This window comes from Canis lupus, chromosome 16 (assembly GCF_048164855.1).
Source record: "Canis lupus baileyi chromosome 16, mCanLup2.hap1, whole genome shotgun sequence".
NCBI lineage: Eukaryota > Metazoa > Chordata > Mammalia > Carnivora > Canidae > Canis > Canis lupus.
This window is the reverse complement of record NC_132853.1, coordinates 7,959,681-7,980,559: the sequence shown is the minus strand read 5'-3', so window position 1 is coordinate 7,980,559 and position 20,879 is coordinate 7,959,681. Positions and strand designations below refer to the sequence as shown.

General features: G+C 60.6%; 1 protein-coding gene across 2 annotated transcripts in view; it reads left to right on the top strand.

Moving 5' to 3' along the window:
- FIBCD1 (fibrinogen C domain containing 1) overlaps nucleotides 1-18,299 on the top strand; it is a 32,317-nt gene extending 14,018 nt beyond the window's left edge. For both annotated transcript variants that reach the window (XM_072778355.1, XM_072778356.1), the window contains 3 exons: nucleotides 9,254-9,350; nucleotides 14,060-14,239; nucleotides 14,732-18,299. In XM_072778355.1, the coding sequence (XP_072634456.1) occupies nucleotides 9,254-9,350; nucleotides 14,060-14,239; nucleotides 14,732-14,991 (537 nt within the window). In that variant the 3' untranslated portion in view covers nucleotides 14,992-18,299. The remainder of the gene's footprint in view (nucleotides 1-9,253; nucleotides 9,351-14,059; nucleotides 14,240-14,731) is intronic.
- The last annotated feature ends 2,580 nt before the right edge of the window (nucleotides 18,300-20,879 follow it).

The window sequence follows — 20,879 nt, the reverse complement described above, 5'->3', positions numbered from 1 at the left end:
ACCCAACAATGACCAAGATGTGTGTGACCCCGCCCTTTATTGAGCTCTTTGCCAAGAGGGCATCCACTGGAGTCCAGGGCATGGTCCTGGGGACCCAAAGCAGGGCATGAGGTCAGCTGTTTTCCAGGAGTGCCCTCCTGGGCCCCCAGGTCTCTGTCCTTGGCACTCAGAGCATGAGGAGAGGCCGGTAGGATGCCTCCATTTCTCACCGAGGAGCTTGATGTGAATTTTGGGGTGCAGATGTCCCAGCAGAGGGGAGAGTGAAGCTTCTCTGGGACCCTGGGAATGCGGCAGCCTGCATCAGCTTCGAAAGGGGTCCGTGCCCCTGCTCAGGGGGCCAGACTGGGGCAGGGGGAGGCCCAACTGAGGCAGGTGGGCCGGAGTGGGGGGCAAGGTGAGCGCATCCAGAGGGCGGAGCTGGTGTGAGAGCAGCTGTGAATCCCCGAAGACCCGGGGACAGACAAACCTCCAAACGTCTTTTCAAGCTCCAGAGGAGAGCATTTAACTGTACTGGATCCGCATCTGGGGACTAAAAGCTCTTTTGTTTTCCTAACTCAGAACATCTGAGTTATAGCATTCGCCTCTGGGAACCCCTCGGCAAGCAGAGCAGCGCCAGCGTAGCAGCCAAAACCCAGAAATCAGAGTTAAGGGTTAGGACAGACTTAATGAAAGACCAAGGCGCCAGCCCGGGCTCTGCATCTTCCACTCAGATGGACTTGGAGCCAGTCTCCTGGGAAGTCAATCAGGATTTGAGCCGGGCGGCGGGTAATACCCAGGGCCTGGGCTTCCAGGGCCATTACGGGGGAGTCGAGGAGGAACGCCAGACCCCACACCCCTGCCCGCCTACAGCCCTCCTGCTCAGATACCTGGATCAGGGGTCTGGGAGGAAGGCCGCTCTCGGCTGAGAAGTGTTTGCGAGGCCGATAAACGTTAATATCCATTTGGGTTTCCGTCAAAAGCAATCTTTTCCCAGATACCTCTGGGCATCTGTCAGGATCACCTCCCTGCCACACGGAATCTCTCGGAAACTCAATTGTTGTTTGGGAAGGAGCCCGCTGCCGCCTCTCTGAACCCTGGTACCATCCATCCTTGTTAGGCTCTGTGTCTGAGCTGCCAGGCCTCGAGTGCTGACACCGGATGGCTCTCCCTGGTGGACGGGGCACCTGGGGTTGGACACTCCAGCCAGAGCTGGCTTCCTGGCGAGACCAGACAGGGCAAGGATGGGGCCCAGCGGCCCTGTCCGCTTACAGGGCACTTTGCAGCTTATATACCATGGCCCTGCCTGGCACCCCTCCAACCCCAGAGGCCAGCAGAGCAGCCCCAAAGAAGGAAGAGATGCGTCCAAGGCCACCTAGCAAATGAGCAGCCCTCCTGGGGCAGCGCCCAGACTTCCTGAGTCCCAGCCTCACACGCGGCTGTGGAGCTGGCTGTCACACGGTGGTCCTCAATTATTCAAACACTGAGTACCAACCATAGGCCAGAGGAGGATCCAACAGCAAGCTCCTGGCCTGGTGGGGAGCTGGCAAATCAGCTGACTTGTGTGAGGGCTGGAGGGCATGAGGGAGCCCAGAGGAGAGCCCCTAACCTGACCTGGGGCAGCCAGAAGAAGCTTCTGGACCCGGAGATCCAGGCACTGGGGGATGAGGCGAGAACAATGTTCCAGGCAAAGGGAACACACGTGCGGAGGTCTGCACGGAGGTGGCAGGGCTTGGTCTGGGACCCCAGGGGTTCTGCTCTGCTGGTGTGTGGGGCTTGAGGGGCCAGGGACAAGAGGAGGGAGGCGGGCAGGGACTGGGTCAAGTGTGGTCGTGCGGGCACATTAGGAGGTGAGCTTTGTCCTGAAGGCTGATTGGGCTTCTGCCAACCTCAGGATTTCCCCAGGTAGGGAGTGACCCAGAGACTTGGGGCCAAGGGCACGGCAGCTGTGGAGGAGTAGTTTGGGGAGTGTGAATTCTTTGGGTCCTGAAGAGGCCAGGTAGGGAAGAGGCCACATGTGGCTCCTCGGGTGGGGGAGGCCACAGTGGCAGATGGACACACGCCTGCAACTGGCCTTTTGGCTGATGTGGCCACTGGTGCTGGCTGAACCCAAGCCTTTTCTCCATGCTCACCAAAGCCCACAGCAGCCCAGGCCATGTAGGGTCAGGCCAGTTGTCAAGGCCACTCCTGAATTTGACACGGGCACTCACTCCCAGGAAGGAAGGACCACCTTGTGCTGGCCTGTGACCGGGTGAGGGGCCCAGCTTGCCTGCCGTGTCCCTTGGGAGGCCCCTCTGACCACTGGGTCCACCCATCAGGCTCCTCCTTTGTACAGGTGTGAATCCGCGGTTACCTGTCCATGTCATGTCACATGAGTGACTGCTGGCACTTTTGGCAGTGACACTTCAGCTCACTGACCCTCAGGTTTTCATTTGCTAAATGAGGCTAACAGAGCACCATTTACGTGGGGAGAGGGTCAGACTCCTTGGCAGGCTCTTCCCCTGGGGGAGCAGTGGTCAGGGATTCCCTGTGGACAGAGGGACCTGGCTCCCTCCTCTGAGCAGAGGCTAGATTTCCTCATTTGGAAGGTGCCACGTGTAGCAAACTGGCTGCTTCCAGCTCACATCCCCGCGGCCGTGTGAGACGGGGAGGTCACATCCCCTCTCGGGGCCCCTTCCTCATCCAGCCACCAGTATGGCTCTTGTGTCATATGTGGCCACCTCCTGGGGTCTGGGGAATGGGCTGGCCATGCCCAGAGTCTGGTGTGGGTTTGGGGTGATCAGAAGGAGGGTCCAGCTCGGCATCAACAGACAGGCCCCCCATCCCACTTCCCCGCCTGTCTGCAGGGTGAGGCATGGCCTTGCCCCCAACAACATCCACCTGCGACGGTGCTGCCACCGGCCCGATTGCCAAAGCCTTCCCCTGCCTTTGCATAATTACCACCGGGGTCACTGAAATCAGGTCCAGCTTGGCCTCTCCTGCTGCAGGAACCCGCAATAGGATCGATCCTGCTCTGCGCCCCCACTGGGATTCACGGCGCAGCCGCCTGCTCCCCGCATCACGAGCTGAGTGGCCCAAAGCTCCTTGTGCACGGGTGACCACGCTCTGCCGCTCTGCTGGGCGCTTGCGAGGTCAACGGCTTAGATATGCTGCTAATTGGCTTCGCTGTGAGAGAAAGTGTCCCCCTCCCTACCTGAGCTCCCTGGGCAGGGAGGAAAATCCTTCCCTCACTTGTAAAACATCAAAGGAGCCACCACCAAGCAGAGCCCAGCCTGGCAGTGGGATCAGATGCTGGGAGAGATGAAAAGCTTCCTGGGCCGCCCCAGCCGGGGACTCTGGACGGCAGGTCTGTGGGTCCCACTGGTTCCTCCCCATGTGGGCCAAGGCTTCAGCCAGTCCTTGTAGCAGAGGGACCTGCTGGGACATCAGTGGGCCACAGTGTCCCCGCTGCTCTGGGGAGTCTTTGGGGCTGCACGCTCTGATCGATGAGCCGGGTGATGGGTCCTGCGTCCCCTCGACCGATCCGCTCAGAGAAAGCTTGTCTCCATCCAGAGCAGTTTGAATTTTTTAAACTTTTAACATAAAACAGGGTAGTACAAGTGCTGAGTACAGTTGCTCAGCATTTGATAAATGGCAGGTCTGAGCTGTGTTTGCCAGGAGCCGCCAGGCACCGACTGCCAAGCCCGGGATGCGTGGCAGGGTGCCAAGCCCGGGGGTACCATTTTTCAGTCAAAAACAAGGAGGAGGCCCCCTTCCTTCTGGGCTTGGCAGCTGGTTGGGAAGGAGAGGGAGGGGAGGTTGGTTAGACCTACTATGTGCGTCCAGTTTACTCTTAATTGAGCATTTGCACTGCAAATTTGCACTGGTGGCGCCTCTTTACAGAGAGGGAAACTGAGTCTTGGGAATGGTCTATGACTCATCGGAGGCCACACAATCTGTGAGAGGCAGAGCCAAGATTGGAACTCCGTGGCCTTCTGCACCTGTACCCTTGGCAGGTGCAGGGAGCACGCGGGGGCCCTGCCCAGAGACGTCCAGGAGGGATTCCGGGAGCCACTGCCTCCCAGGAAAGGGGGCAGAGCCCCCCAGTGGCTGCCTTTGAAGGGCTATATTGCACGTCCAAGTTCTTTGTTCCTTAGAAATAAAAAGCCACCTGTGCCATGGTCCCCCATGTCCTCCCAGGAGTTGCCTGCCCATGAGGTCTGGGAGGCTGGTGGACCCCGAAGCTGCACAACCCACAAGATCCTGCCTGCAAATGATTTCTGCAACAGCTTCATCAGACCCCAGGGAAGATCGCAGATGCTCCCTCCTGGAGATCCTCCTAAAGTGTCAGAGACACCCCTTCCCCATATCCAAAGATTTGGACCCACGCAGCCCCCATCCCTCAGCCTCTCTGACCACCTGCCAGGACCCTGCTTATTATGCAGATTGGTTGAGCATCTCCTCTCCAGGAAGCCCTCCCAGAGCCCAGCCCAGCAGATGACTCCACCTCCTCTGAGGTCACCTTCGCGGACTAATGTGTTAGTAACCAACGCCTGTACCCATTACCAAATCTTTGTGGGTAGGGGCTGCTATGACCTTCATATTACAGATGAGACAGGCAGAGGGGTGGAAGGAGCGTGCTAGGTTAGGAGCTACCATGGCCCGTGATGCTGGCCTCAGCGTCCACCTCCCCTGGGGCTGTGAGCCTCCTGAGGGCCCGAGTCACCCCGTGAGCCCAGGTACAGCACACAGGGCCTGGAGCAGCAAGCTCTTCATTTCTCAGAAGAGAGAAGCCAAGACTTAGATGGACGTGCAGCCTGTCAGTGGAACTTGGTCCCCTGGGTGCCAGCCTGGGGCACTTCCTGGGGCTAGCCCAGCTCAGCCGTGTAGAGGGCCAGGCAGGCTCAGGGGCCTGGAGGAGCAGTGCACACGCCCTCAGCCTTGACCCTGCAGAGGTCGCCCCACCTTGCCACCTTAGCCTGCTCATCTGCCACATGAGAGCACAGAGCCCTGCCTGAGGGCATCAGCCGGTGCTGGGGAGACCACAGAGCCAGGCTCAGGTGCCTAGGACAATGACTCAGGCTCTTAGTACCATGGCAGACAAGGAGCCAGTCAGACAGGGCCCATCCAAGGAAGGGGTCCCAGCGGAGATGGGACCTGTGGAGCACGGCACAGGCCCCTGGAGCCCAGCTGACAAACACAGAGCGATTCGCCACTCTGCTGCCCCCCCTCAGCTTGCCACCGCCCCAAATGCAGCCGCTCCTTCCTTTGGAACCGCCCGGCACCATCTGCAGAACCATGTGGGCCCAGCCCTCCCTTGGCAGAGCCCTTAAGCAGTACTTGGAAGACACGCCGGGCGGCAGGCACTGGCTTTTGAGACTCTGCATCAAGAAAACATGCTCAGTCTGTCTTCCTCTGTGCCAGCTGCCCAGGAGGCCAGGCAGCGGCGAGCATTCTGCGTCGGTCACTTTACAGCTGGAACCCAAGGGAGACACCCGAGGAGCCGGGCCAATGAAGCTTTTAGCCTCAGAAGTAATTACTTTGTCTCCCTACCTTTTTCTGCCCTTTCCTTTCTTTCCCCCGGAGTGGGGATTCGTGTTCTGTTGGGACAGATGGCCGGGAAGTGGATACATCCATCCTTCACTCGCTCCCTCTTCATGTCTTCCTGTCTGGCTGATCCTTGCTCTGTAATTGAAGGCCTTCTGCTTGGTGACATCCGTCCATTCAGCGGCCCTAAGGTCCAGCTCCAGCTCAGCCTGGGCCTCTGAGCCAGAGTAAGCACACTCCTGGGAACGTGGGAGAACCGGCAGCCAGTCTGTGGCCTCGAGCACATTTGGAACTTGCAGGCCATGTTGAGCGATAATTGGCTTGAGGGCGAGGCCAGCGTATGGAGGCTGAGATCCCAGCCCGGCCGGGCTCACTCGCAGTCACTCAGTGTGACTCTGGAATGAGGACAGCCAGTGGCAAAGGCCGGCAGCATCCAGAGCAGTGTCACACTACGGCTGTCATCTCTTGGCAGGTGGCAAAATCAGTGCAATGGTTTGTGATCAAAATTGCTTTTTATTTTTTTAAAAGATTTTATTCATCTGAGAGAGATTAGAATAGGGGGAGGGGCAGAGGCAGAGGGAGAAGCAGACGCCCCACTCTGCAGGGAGCCCAATGTGGGACTCGATCCCAGGACCCCGGGATCATGACCTGAGCCGAAGGCAGACGCCTAACTGACTGAGCCACCCGGGCGCCCCCAACATTAGAGCAGAATGGACAGAACAGGATAGGACTTATTAGAGCACATCCGTCTCCATAAGGGCAAGTACGGTTCCGGGAAATTTTTGTTTCCGATACAAACACCCGGCAGTGAGTACATCGTGATGTGTGCTGCCTTTCCCGGGGTCATGGTCATAAAGTCTAGAGGCCACTTCTGCAGAGTCTGTCAAGGATGCGTCCGGGCCGTTCAAGGGGTGGATCACGGATTATGATCCCCAGGCTAAAGCGCTCACGGTGCACAATCGCTGTGGCTTCTAAGCTGGTACAGACTCCATCTGTGTCATCAGGCATATCTGCCACACTTGGTGGCTTAGAGCGTACTCTCCCAGCTATGTGGAGACAAGGGCTGGGAGGCCCAGGCGGCTCCCAGGGAAAGTGCTGTCACCCATTGATGGCGCACCCAGGCTGAGCCCCAGCAGGGTTCCTGCCTGTCACTGGCACGGGGAAAGGGGCTGAGACGGGTTTTGGAGGTCAGCTATCAGCATAAGAGGCCTCACAGGGGGGACGCCTGGGTGGCTCAGTAGTTGAGCGCTGCTCAAGTCCTCTGCGGAGGATCAAGTCCTGGGATCGAGTTCCGCATCAGGCTCCTCGCAGGGAACCTGCTTCTCCCTCTGCATGTGTCTCTCATGGATAAATAAATAAAATCTTTAAAAAAAAAAAAAAAAAAGAAGAAAAGAAGAAGAAGCCTGGCAGGGGGACAAGGAGGCATGTCCCAGGTCCGCTCAGTGGCAAATGAAAGGGATGTGGACAGTAGGACATTGGCCTTTGGGTGTCCAGCCTGGCCTTCGCATGAGGGAATGAGGGGTGGGTCTCCCCTCGGGACCGCCTACTCTATGCTCACTGCCACCTGACTTGTGACCAGGGTCTGAGCTTCTGCCTGCTGTAAGGGTGAGGGGGGCAGACCATGGGGTTAGGGTTAGGATTCAGTGAATAATAACGTGCTCAGTGAGAGGGACTCAGCCCCCCATCTGCCATGGCCAGCTGTCAACACCAGCCCACCACGGGCACTCTGCCTTCTGTCTCAGTTTCCAGGGCTTATGCCCGGCCTGTGCCCAGAAGCCTGGCACCGCCCCCCCCCACCATTCTACTTCATAGTAGTTGATGGGAAAAAATAACAATGATGGTGATAACAGTACCAGCACTCTCCCTGGGGTCCTGGGAGGCAGGCCTAGCTTATCAGTGGTAGAGGATAGATGAGGCCCAGAGGGGAAGGGTGGCATCCCCAGGGCCACCCGGCCTCACTTGTAGCAGGGACCCTGCCCTTCCTCCAGGCCTGCCCCGGGCTCCCTTCCAGAGCTGGCTCTGCTGGGCAGTCCCACTGTCCCTATGTCTTAGGGACTGCCTACCTGGGGCGGGGGGGCACTGTGTCCTTCTGCTCTAAGGGAGATGCTCAGTGGAACATCTGGACAGATGAAGAAGGGTGGGGCTGGATGGCTTAGGGCAGACATGTGTAGGGCCTGAGTCTAGAAGGAAGAGGGAGTGAGTGTCCCTGGGCCGGGGGCAGAGGAGAGGCCCATGTCGCTCCGCAGCAGGCATGCGCACCGGCTGTGTGCTAGGCCCTGAGCATGTTCTCCGCGGACCACCACGGCCCGTGGGGGAGGCGCCGCTGTGACCCCCACCAACAGACGGGGAGGCTGAGGCCCAGGCAGATGGGGCGATGGCCAGTGCTCTAAGTGGCAGGGCCCTGGTCCCAACCCTTGCCCCCCACCCGGCCCCCGGCTCTCTCCTCCTCCTGCAGAAAGAGGCTCCTGCTGCCCGCCGCCTTCTCGAGACTTCTCCGGGGAGTGTCAGAGCTTCTGCCAGGATTAAGCCTTTCCAAGGGCACGTGCTCAGGGTCCCAATCTGGCCATCAATACCGCTGCCCACCGCCTCTCACATCTCTCCGAGCCTGATCGAATTTCCTTTCCCCAGCCGGGCCCTTCTGAGCACTGCACATGTCAGCGCCGGGCGGGCTGGAGAGCGCAGGGCAAGAAGAGAGGTGTCATCTCCCTGCCACTCCCTGACGTCAGAGCTGCCCAAAGGCTGTGACGGACAGGTCCCCACGGACCGATGCCGAGCTCAGGGCAGATGATGCACCCGGGCAGTTCCAGGCGGCTGAAATCAGGCTGCTTAGTAATGAAACCGGCAGCTCGCTGGCGCTGCAGCCGCATCTCTACGGCCACGCGGGCCCAGATGGAGGCGGGAGGGTGGGGGGCGGGGTGCTGCCTCGGCAAATGGGCAAGGGAAAGGCTTGTTACACAGAAAGAGCTGGGAGGGGCGGCAGCCAGGAACGGGATTGTCAGCGGATCCTGTAAACACTCGCCGCAGCTCTGGCCTGGCTGCCCGGGACTTATTTCAAAGCAGTTTAACCGATGGGACTCCTGACTCCCAAGTCGGAATGTCAGTAAGATGAGGAGCGAGACAGCTCGGCCGGGCCTTGGTGCCTGAGCCACACCCCTGCGGGCCGGGACTCCTGTGCCCCCCTCCCGGCCCGCCACCCAGGCCCCGAGAAGTGGCTGGGGCTCTGGTCCCCAGGTGCCTGGGCTTCTCAAGCTTGGGGGCGGTGACTCTGGCAGAATCATTTTGAGACCTGGAGCTCTGGAGGCTGGGCCTGGGCGCGTGTGTGTTCTCGATTCCTGAAAACTCGAGAATGCATTTTTGCCCAGTTTTGTTTTGACCTGGAAAAAGGTAATAGGACCCTTTGCCCACCCCTTTTATTTGAGCCTTGGGGAAACTGAGGCCCATGCCAGGTGGGACCAGTCCAGGGTCCCACAGCAAGGCAGCAGGGCTGGGCCTGGAAGCCAGGTTTTCTCCAGCATGGTGCACCCTGATTCCTTCCTGGGGGCGACGTTTTGGGGACCAGGGGGCAGTCAATGGGGACCTGGGGGTAGATAGTCGGTCCCATCCCGGGGCCACCATTAGGCCCCCCAGTCCTCGCTCTGCCCCAGGCCCCTGCCCTCCTCGAGCGGGCGGCTGAAGGGAGTGAGTGGGGCAGGGGATGCACGTCAGGGTGGGGGTCCTGGGGAGGCGGGCACCAGCTCTCCATCCTTTGCAGGTGTTTCAGCGCCGCGAAGACGGCTCCGTGAACTTCTTCCGAGGCTGGGAGGCGTACCGGGATGGCTTCGGCAAGCTCACGGGGGAGCACTGGCTGGGTAAGAGCCATGACCCCACCCCGAGGGTGGGTGATCAGGGTCTCCCGGGCCCCCACACACCTGAGCCAGCTCCCAGGTGCGAAGGGTGATCCGTGCGTTCAACATGAATGAGGTCAAGGAGCCGGAAGCCAAAGGAAGCACAGGCATTGTGAGTGCCCCCCCTTGGAGGGGTCGTACTTCTCCCGTTGGGATGCCCTGGGACCTGGTCACCACCCTGAGTCTAGTGAGTTGGGGGCAGGGACAGGGCTCAGTTTCAGGCACAGAGATGTCCAGGACAGCCCCCAAACCACCCTGCCCTCAGGGGTCAGCAAATGCCTGCTGTGTGCTTGGGGTGTATGGGGCCTAACTCCCAAAAGAGAGGCTGCAGTTCCTAAGGCTCCGTGGCACCCTCCACATTTCCCACGGCTGGCGCACGGTCTGCGTGGTCCTCGGCAAAGGCTCCGAAAGCTAATCAGCACATGACTGTTACTATTTGTCTTGAAATTCATTTGGTATTTTAAAATCTGAATATCTTACCTAATTTCATTCTGAAGTATAACATCCATAAAAATCATAGGTCTGAGGTCCTATATATATATATTAGGAAGGGAGTTGGGACTTGGGGTGAGGTTTGGGTTTTGAACAGGTAGAGATGATTTACCATTTAATTTTTTTAAAAGATTTTATTTATTTTTTCATGAGAAACACACACACACACAGAGAGAGAGAGAGGCAGAGGGAGAAGCAGGCTCCATGCAGGGTGCCCGACATGGGACTCGATCCCGGGTCCCTCGGATCACTCCCCAGGCTGAAGGCAGTGCCAAACCACTAGGCCACCGGGGCTGCCCTCATTTTTTTTTTTTTTTAAGATTTTATTTATTCATGTTAGATACAAAGAGCAAGAGAGAGGCAGAGACACAGGAGGAGGGAGAAGCAGGCTCCATGCAGGGAGCCCGACACGGGGCTCGATCCCAGGTCTCCAGGATCGCGCCCTGGGCCGAAGGCAGGCACTAAACCACTGAGCCACCCAGGGATCCCCTGATTCACTGTTTCAAAGTGCACCATTCTGGGGGGGCTTTTGTATATTCCCAGAGTTGCACAACCCTCAACCCCACCTAATTCTAGAACATTTTCTGCACCCCAAAAGAAGCCCTGTGCCCCCATTAGCAGTCACCCCCTTTTATATTTTTAACTCATTAAAACTGGGGCAGGGCTGGCCCAGTCAGAGGGGCGTGCCACTCTTGATCTCAGGGCTGTGAGTTCAAGCCCCACGTTGGGTATAGAGATGACTTAAATAAGTACACTTTAAAAAATAAAACAAAACCACAGCACTGGGCTGACACGCCGTGCTTGAATGGCCTCGCACACCCCGCAGCACACCTGCTGTGCTTTGGCTTCCCTGGGCCTGGGTATCTGGGAACACGCCCCCACCCCCCATCCCCTGAGAGCAAGGGGCAGGAGGGAGAAGAGGTGAGGCATGTGGCTGGTGGGGAGCACCGATCAGAGGGCTGGGCTCCACGTGGGGGTCAGGACGGTTCCAGCCTGTAGGCCTATAGGAAGTTTTAGGGGAAGAGAAGGTCAGTCTCAGAGGTGGAACCTGTACGTGCCCACTGGCCACAGGCGCAGAGGCACCTGGGAGGCCCTCTTCGCTCTCACTTGCCTAATGTCTGTCTCCCTTCCTGACCCTGCATCCATGAGGGCAGGACCCCCTCTGTCCTGGCCTCTGCTGTGTGTCCTGCGTCCCCGTTACCGGGCGGGGCCTGGCTGCAGGAGGAGCCAGACACCCCAATGTGGGCTTTATTACCAGTCCACTTACTGCGCACCTGCTGTATACCCGGCCTATGTCATGGACTTCGGCCCTGACGCCTCACACCCACCCTGAAAGGGTGGCACTGCTATTGTCCTGTCCTCTTATGGGCGAGGAAATGAGGCCCAGAGTGAGCAGGGTGTGGGTGTTTGGGGTGGAGGGAGCCTGGGCAGGATTCACAAGCTTTTTTTTGATTCACAAGCTTTAAACCATGACCTGAACTGAGTGAGTGCGAGCAGCGGCAGCATAGGGGCTGGGAGAAGGGAGCTCCTAGGAGGGAGGACCGCACACCCCACCCCACCCCCCGCCTCACCACATCCCCGTGCGTGTGTCAGGCTAGGGAGGGGGTTGGCAGGTGGGGGCCCTGTTTCTGCATCACCCCCACCCCCCCGCAGCAGTCTTGGTGACTCTGCCACTCACGGCATCTTAATTGAAATCTATCAGCAGCCACGGAAGGTGCGGGAGGATGCATTTAAGTGGGGCCTTGATTAGCTCCTGGCAGACAGGGAGCCCTGAGGAGAATGTCAACTCAGCCCTCCACGCCCTGGCCATTCCCTCCCTCTGCTTTTCCACACTCCCCTGTCACCTTCTCACCCAGTGTTTGATCTTTTCCTATTGAGTTATGGGAGCTCTTTATATATTAAGGTTATTGATTCTTTGTCAGATACACATGATATGTATTTACTCCTGGTCATTTGTCTCAGCCTCTTTTATTATTATTATTATTATTGCTTATTTCCTAGATATTTTAAATTTTTATGAAGCCAATTCTTGCCAAGTCTTTTCCTTTGTATCCTCTGGGTTTTAGGCCCTGCTTCCCCCTCCCAGTTTTACAAAGCCATCTCCTATTTTTTTTCTTTGAATGTTTTTTCACTGTTTGTATGAGATTTGGCTCTCTATCTGGGAGTTTGTTGGGGGTGATGGTATGAGGTTTGGGGTCTAAGTATTTTTCTCCTCCATCTTAACCCACTGGCTCCTTCTTCCTCCAACTCTAGTGGTGATGAGGTCCCATCTCAGCTCACCCTCCAGGGGCCCAGCAAAGTGCGGGGTGGGGGTAGCGAGTGTCCTGGCAGATGAGCGGGCGCTGGAGAGACGCAGGGGGTGGAGAGAGAGGGAGAGCGAGGGAGGGAAGTGACATTTGTGGGAAGAAGGGTGAAGATGGCAGAGGCCTCCCAGCGCCCCCACCCTGCCCCTCCTCCAGGACACCCTGCCCAGGGGCCCCTCGTGGGTATGGGGATGGCGCACCGGGAGCAGAGCAAACAGTGGGCCTTTGTGCACAGCAACCACTCAGTGGGGAAGAGGAATCTGGAATCTTCCAGCATCCCTGCCAGGCTGGAGTCCCTCCTGCCCTATCCCTGGATTGGAATATTTGTCCTGGACTAGAGCTGAGCAAGAGCAAGGAGTCCAGGCAGGTGTGCCTGGGTTCAAATCCCAGCTGTGCCACTTCCCAGCCGTGTGCCCTGGGCGCGTCCCTTGACCTCCCTGTGCCTGGTTCTCGGCACCCATAGTGTAGGGATGATGGAGCCCCTGCCTCGTGGGTCACGCAGCAGCAGCAAACTCCTGGGTGATGCGTGCCGTGGGCAGCACTGCTCCAGGAGCTTTCATTAAATTGGACTCATTCTGATTCCACCAGATTCATTAAGCTTGGAACAGGGGCTGGATTGTAAGGGCCACCCAGCTGGTGGCGGTTGTCATCGTTGTCTGATGCCAGCCCTTGACTGTGTGGGAGGCCCTCAGGCGTGGGGAGGGCAAGTGGGGGTGCAGGCTGGGGCCCCCAGAGGGGCAGCTCAGCACAGGAACGAGTGGAGGGAGGCAGGGGGATGAGAGCCTTCTGCTCAGAGCCGTGTCCTGGTGGGGCCTGGGGGAGCAGGACGAGGGTGGGGGCCCAGGGAGATGCGGGGGGTCCGCAGTGGGTGTGCCAGGGGCACCGCTGTTACTCTTCTTGCAGCTGCTCCTCCTGGGCACTGGTGCTGGACCACAGGCCTGGGGCCCCCCTCTGGCCCCCACGGGGAAGGGCTGAACAGGCCCCTCGCCCCCTTAGCCTGAACGCCCTGACCCTCCTGCGGGGCGTTCGCAGCTCAGGAAGGAGAGGCTGATGAAATGTCACTCGATGCTGATAACTTGTAATTTTAATTAAATGCCCTCTTAATCAAGAAGTAATCAAACTGGCAGGGAAGCACCTTGGGTGTGAGTGTGTGAGGGCGGGCGGGCAGCGATGGGGTGCACGGGCAGGTGCGGGGCTGGGCCGCGGAGACAGCAGAAGCCTCAGACCCCACCTTCCACTGCTCACCCACCGCGCCAGCATGTGCCGAGCACCTGTCGTGTACTGAGCCCCACACAGATGCTCCATCCAGTCATGTTGTTCTCAGCGACCTTCCATGGGGTGGGGGGAGCAGCCCGGGTGCAGAATGAGAAACTCCGAGAGGGGGAACCCCTGGGTAGGCAGAGGTCCTCAGCCCCGACAGGAGACCAGGTGGCCTTCCTAAGGCCTGAAAATAGAACCCAACATAACCCGGAGGAGTAGGGAAAAGTGTCCCAGGCAGAGGGAACAGCGTGTGCAAAGGCTCAGAGGCCAGGTTCAGGGACATGTGTACAAGGACCGGCACCCCTTCTGGCCGGAGCCCCGAGTGGGAGACAGGCTAGGGGTGCTGTCACCCCCGACCCAGATATTCCAGGCTCCTTCTGCCCCCTGCAGCCTCTCCACTAACCTTCTGCGCAAACATTTGGTAAAACATGACCTGACCTGAGAAACCGTCCGTCCTCGGTTTCCTTGTTGAACACAGGCTGGCAGGAGGAGGGCTGCGGCCCGGGGCGGACTGTCCTGTCGCCAACCGCGTGAGCTTGGCCCTCGGGTCCCCTCACTTCCCTCTTGTCAGGGGACCACTTCGTAAGTCCCCCCCAGCCACTCTCTCCCCTGCCCCAGGGCTCAGGAGGCTCCACGCCCTGACCACGCAGGCCACCTACGAACTCCACATTGACCTGGAAGACTTCGACAACAGCACGGCCTACGCCCGCTACGGAAGCTTTGGCGTGGGCTTGTTCTCCGTGGACCCAGAGGAGGACGGGTACCCGCTCACCGTGGCTGACTACTCGGGCACCGCAGGTAGGGGGACAGAAGGGGGGGGGCACCTGCCTGTCTCCCCACCCGGAAGGACAGAGGCACCCCCAGACTGGCGTGTCTCAAGTCCCATCTGGCCCTCATCCCAGCAGCACAAAGCAGCGGGGCCCAAGTTGGTCACCCATTTTGCAGATGAGCAAAGTGAGCCCTGAGCCGAGAATCGGGACACCTGCTGGACCTCTAAAGTGTGGTGGCTGCGCCCCTCTGGGCTGTGTTCCTCTCTTACCTGGAGGCCCGACAGGGAAAGGGAGTGTGTGAAAGAGGTGGCAGGAGGGGCAGAGACAACCAGGGACAGCCTGGGGACCCCCAAGGTGGCGCCCTGGGGGGGCATGTCACCCACGCAGACCCCAGGGGCACGTCGGGGCAGATGTGCATGCACAGCACGTGTGCATGTGGGGGGCATCATGTCTATGTGTGCACACGTGTGCCTGGGCCGTCCCCGGGCATACACCTGTGTGTGTGCACGCGCCTGCGCAGGGGACTCCCTCCTGAAGCACAGCGGCATGAAGTTCACCACCAGGGACCGTGACAGCGACCACTCGGAGAACAACTGCGCCGCCTTCTACCGCGGGGCCTGGTGGTACCGCAACTGCCACACGTCCAACCTCAACGGGCAGTACCTGCGCGGCGCGCACGCCTCCTACGCCGACGGCATTGAGTGGTCCTCCTGGACTGGCTGGCAGTACTCGCTCAAGTTCTCGGAGATGAAGATCCGGCCGGTCCGTGGGGACCGCTAGATGGGCGCGCCGCCGCCCGCCGCCCGTCCCCTCCCTCGTCCCCCCCGCCGCTCCGCTGCACCTGCATCTCCCCCCACGCCCGCCTGCCCTGGCATCGGGGTGGGCTGCACGTCCGTCCCCTCTGCGCTGTCCCCGCCCCCCACTTCCCCTCTGCTGAGGTGGGGCAGGGTGCACTTGGCAACCCCACGTTCACCTGCTGGGACCTGGGCTCCTGGGCTAAGTGTCTTGCCTTCCCCTGGTCAGCGGTCCGCCAGGCACCCTGGCAGCCCCTCAACTTTGCCAGTACCAACACCTGGCGCTTTGGGGGTGCAGAGTAGGGGCAGGCAGCACCCCTGCAGCTCCTGTAGCAGACAGAGGCAGTGTTCGGATCTTTCGGAGTCAGGTCCGAGGCCAGCCTCCTCTGGCCCTCCTGGCCGTCCCCCTTCTTTCCCCTCAGGACCGTGGGGAGTGGTGGTGCGGAGGGTTGCCCTACCCTACCGTTCCCCCAGGCCAGGCTGGGGCGCAGCAGCCTGTGGGACTCCTAGCCCAAGGGGGCCTGGGCCGTTCCCCGGGGCTTCCCCCGCCCCCTCTGTCCACCCCTGTGCTCCTGCAGGCCTGGGAGATCCTCAGTCCCCTTGGCTGCTGCTCCCAGCCTCTTGCCTTCCTAAGGCAGCCGGAGTGCCCCCCACCCTGTCCGCTTCCCTGTGGGAGGCTGGGGCCCGTCCTACACCCTCTGGGCCTGGCCAGTGAGGACCTCTCTATTTTCTGGGCCGTCATGGGTCTTGTACCACCACCACCACCCCCACTGACCCCAGTTCCAGGGACTCCAGGGTCCTAGGGCCTCCTGCCAGCAGGCCTGCAAGGTGGAGGCTGGACGTGGGGGTCCTGCGGCCTCAGTGGGAGGCCGCCTCCTGCTGGTGATTGTGGGTGCTGCCACCTCGGGTCAGGGGACAGGGACAGACTCCCTGGACAGACGTGGGGACCAAGGCACCACCAGACACTGGAAACAACCTTGCACTGAATCCTCCGATGCCCAGTGTTCTATCGTTCTCCACCCCCCGCCCCCGACAGGAACTGCAGGTTCCCAAGGTCAGCGGCCCTTAACCCTGATGGACGCGCTGGGACCCTGATGCCCTGCGTCAGATCCAAGCCCCGGGCTGTTTTACGAAGTTCCTACCTGCGGGGATTTTCTGGGGCCCTTTGAGAGGCTCCACGAGGCCAGGCTGGGGAGCTGCCCAGGGGCGAGCAGCACAGTGATCCCCTCGGGAAGGACGGAGGGCGTTTCCCTGCAGGACGCCCAAAGGTGGGTGAGCCAGGCAAACGGGAGTGTGGGGTTCAGCTCTCCCCTCCCCTCCACCAAAGCTGTGCTGCAGTCATCAGTCATCGAGAGCCACAGCCGGCCGGGGCAGCAGGGGGGCTCCCAGTGCCACCGACCCGCAGCGTGAGCTGGCCAGTCCCCGCAGCCGCACCGGTCACGGCTTTCCGCAAAGCTCTGCTGCCCTGTCGGCTCTCAGCTCTCGAAGCAGATGTGGCTGGGAATTGGGCAGTGCAGCCCGTGTGACCAGGTCCTGGGGAGCAGCCCAGCTGCGGGGGGAGGGGAGAGAGGGCAATGGGGGGAGATGACCGCAGGAGGGCTCCTTAGGACGAGAAGGGAAGCGCCCCCTTCCGGGCCTCTAGAGGGGAGGCAGGCACCTAGCTGCCGGGACCCCCAGCCACAGAGAGCCAGGTGGGACCCCGAGGCCTCGTCCCAGGGAGCCCCCTTCCCCACCAGCCCCAGGCTAGAGCCAGCTTCCCCCGCCAGCCTCCTGTGCCAGCCGCTGTTTGGAAAGTGTCAGGCGTTTTCTGATCTGTCATCAAACAAACTCCTGGTGAGTGTGATGTTAATGGATTCACAGATGTGCATGTGTGTCGGGAAGCTCGGGCGCTCCTGCCAGGGCTTGGCCGTAGAACAGACGCGGCTCAGCTCAGGCCTGGGGGGGAACGGCTGAGGCTCCAAGGCCAGTGTACCCCGCCTCCTAGAGGGCACACCCTGAAGGCCGGTGTGGAGCACAGGGGGCCCTGCGCACCTGCTCTGAGCCAGGAGGGCTGCAGTGGGCAAGGCAGGCCCTGGCCGCGGCCTCTAGCAGCCCCCAGCGTGAGGCCAGTGTGAGTGGCTGTCACATGCGTGGGAGTGACCACGGAAAGTGGGACCGTGGAAAGAAGAGGATGCTAGAGCCGGTGGCAAGAGGTGGCTCTAGCAAGACCTGAGGGGTGGCGGGTGGGTGCAAATGTCAGGCAGGACCCATGCTCACTGCACCCGAGCTCTGTCTGGAGGGGTCCGTGTGGATGGTTTAACAGCGGGCGCCTGCCACCCCACTGTCACCTGTGACCTGACCCGATCTCCTTCCCTTTCCTTCTCTGATGAGGAGTGCCAGCCAAGCAGAAGACGGGGTCTCTACACGGGGACCTTGGCCAGTGCATGTGGCCCCACAAGCTTCTGAGTGTTCCTTTCCACCAGCACTGGTGGGTGATGCGGAGCCAGCCAGTGGCCTCACTCACCCCGCGGCACCCCCCAGACTTTGGACACGCCTCAGAGTTAACCCGGGGGCCACCTGGTGGGTCACCTGAGCTCGCTGCGCCCAGAGGACGGATGGTTCCTGGGCTTCCACCCTGATGGCCTCGGCACGGTCCGCAGGAGAGACTGCGTGTGAGCAGTTCCCAAATTGCATCGTCCCCCCACCGCAGACGCACGTAAATCCATTTGATAATGTGTGTCTTGGGGCAGAAGCAACGTCGCAGGCCGGCCCCTTCCTTGTCCCCTGCTCCCACGTCAGCCACCCTCGCGCATGCGGGCCTCTGGCTGGGGCCGGAACTGCCAGGACACCGGGAGGGGAGAGGCTGTGTCTGCCGACGTGGGGGGCCGGGCTGGAGGTCCCAGCTAGGCCAGGGGTCAGCCACGGATCTCTGTCCCGTGCAGCTGGAGGAGCACCATGCCCGCAGGAGACGTCCTCACCTAGAACAAGGGCACTAGGCTCTGGTCCAAGTGGCTGGGGCCTCAGTTTCTTCACCTGCTTGCGGGGAGAGAGCTGTCCCCAGGCCCTAAGCGGGCCCGGCCGCCAGCAGGACTCAGCAAACCCTGACGGCTGAGGTTGGCCGTGGTGGGGCCGCGTGGAGACGGAGTGGGCGGGGCTTGGTGTCCGGCTGTGCCGACAGGTGTGCACACGAGGCCGGCGGCGTGTGTGCGGGGTCACTGCCCGCGGATGGAGCACGGGACGGGACAGAAGCTGGGTGGGGCTGTGCACAGTGGGGGTCGTGTGTGTTCCTGTGTCTAATAAAGTCTCGTGACCAGCTGGGGCCTCTGCCTCTAACCTCGGTGTCCCACGTCCTGCCACCAGGCCTTCCAAGACGGACTCCTGCACGATTTCCCCAACTTCCTCACCGGTCCGGTCTTTATTTCTCCTCAAGGCACGTTTCCCGGAGAACTGTGCACCCCAGAGGCTGCACCAGATCCTGCAGCAGAACCGGCTGCACACCTGGCCCCAGCTGGCGCAGGGGCAGGTGGAGGTGAGGCCTGCCCTGCCTGCACCCGGTGGGGGAGACCTGTGCTTCCCCCCAGGGTCCCCAGAGGGCCCTGCGGGTCTCTCTTCAGGCTGCGGTCCCGAGGAGCTGAGACTTTATTAAAAACAACAGTCCCCGATGGCTATTTATTCACAAAGCCAACGTGAAGTTTGAGGACAAAACCAACCCCTAAGTTATTTAATGAAATCCAACATTTATCGGGCGGCCACATCGGACCCGGCGTGGGGCCCGTGGAAGGAGGACGCGCCAGGGCCCTGCCCTAGGCCCCGGGAGGCGGCTGCAGGGGGCGTCTGTGTGCCCAGCCACGTGGCAGACGCAGGTCTCTGCCCCGGCGGCCGGGGCCTTCCAGACTGGTCACAGCACGCCACGTCCCACCAGTGTCCCAGCCCAGAGGCATGCCGTCCTGCCTGCTCCAAAGCTCGCTCTCGGGCCCACAGGGACGTCTGGCAAGGCGACTCCTGAGCCCGGCCCTGGGAAGCCACTGAGGTCATCGTGGCCACCACGGGCCACACCTGCCCCGGGTGGGGGCTCTGCCCCACTTGGCTCCCTCCTGCGGCCACCAGGCCTTCCCCAGAGTGTGTCCCTGGCAGGAAGCCACTCTGCCTCAGCTCGTCGGGCCAACTGGAAAGAGTCTGTGGACTCAGTCGTGTAGAGGTTTCGACAGCTGACGGGGGGCTTGCATTTCAGCCACAAACCGCGCATACCACAGCCCAGGAAGAGGCTGCCCACGGCAGGAGGGCTCGGGCAGCACTGCCAGGGCTCTGATGGGTATGTGCGTACGCAGAGGGCTCCGTCTGGGCTCTCCTGAGCACCAGGAGCGGCCAACACGGATTGAGTGGTGCCATACCAGACCCACCTTTCGCCCAGTAGCTCCCAACCCCTGCCATGATGTGAGCACCCCTGCTGTCCGAGGCTGGGGGGAGAAACCGAGGCTCAGCAAGTGACTGCCCCAAGGCCACTGGGGCATGGCTGAGCACTTGGGGGAGCCCAGTTCCGTGTACTTGCATATGCCTGCAAGGTGGTTGGGGAGAAGTCCAAGAGCCCCACCGGGAGCCTGGGCTTAACACAGCCAGCAGGTGCCACCCCAGCAGGTGCCACCCTTGCAAAGCCACAGCCCGTGCAGAGCAGCGAGGGCAGGGGTGAGTCGAGGAGCTCAGGCTGCCGGTCTGCTTGGACATCCCAGGACCAATGTCTTGGGGCCGTTTCCCAGGGAACCTCACTCAGTGTGAGAAGGCTGGACCCCCCTGGAGCCCCTTCCCCGTTCACCCTGACCCTGCTGTGGGGAGCTGAGCCTGAATGGACCCTCCTGCTCTCTGACCCGCACAGCTGGAGCCATCCCTGACCTTCCCACAGCCTGGAGCCGGCCCATCCGCAGCTCTGGGCACCCAGAGGTATCACCTCTCCCACTTCTCGTTCCCTAGAGGGAGCCCAGGAAGTACACTTACAAACACTCTTTTGGAGGCGCCTGGGTGGCTTGGTTGAGCATCTGACTCGGTTTCAGCTCAGGTCGTGACCTCAGAGTCTAGAATTCTACGCCCGTGCTGGGTGCAGAATCTGCTTGAGATTCGCCCTCTCCCACTGCTCCTCCCCCTGCGCACATGCTCTCTCTCTAAATAACTCTTTTTTAAAAATAACAAGAATCTTTTAGGTCAGCTGCTCTGGGGCGTCCTGGTGGGGGCCCAGGAGTTGGGAAGGATGGTACCAAATCCAACAGCAGACTCGACTCCAGGCACTCCGACCTGGGGACAGGGGGCTCGGGGCTGGGAATCTGTGGGCTACTCACCCCCAGGCCTGCCCCCACCCCAAGTCCAAGCCCCAACACTCTGGACTGTCGGTGGCCTCTTCTCAGAGCCGTAGGTGCCAGTTCTGAGCAGGACCTGGATCAGTGGTGATTCTCACAGAGGAAGCTTTTCTAGGAGCTCAGTGTGTTGAACAGCCAAGGGGAGCTTTCCTCCGGCAGGATGGGGTGGCCTTTGGGGTTGGACCTCTGCCCTCTCTATTCTCCACGGCTGTCCCTGAGAAATTTCACAGAGCTCAGTTCAGGCACCAGAACCTTCCATTTGACACCCAGGGACCTGAGGCCTAGAGACGGCAGGGCATCTGGCCCGAGGCCTCACAGTATGAGTGGCCCACTGCAGGCCCCACAGCATCATTGACCAGCACCAGTGTCACCAGCGTCACCAGCACTAACTAGGGCAATAACATGACCCTGCACCTCCCTGTCACACGCGCACACACCCCAGCCCCTCAGTGCAGCCCCTACCCGATGGACGAAGCTGGCCCTGCACCTGCTCTGGTTGGCGCGTGGTGCTCCCTCTCCCCACTCCCGCCCATGGAGAGGCCCAAAGTCA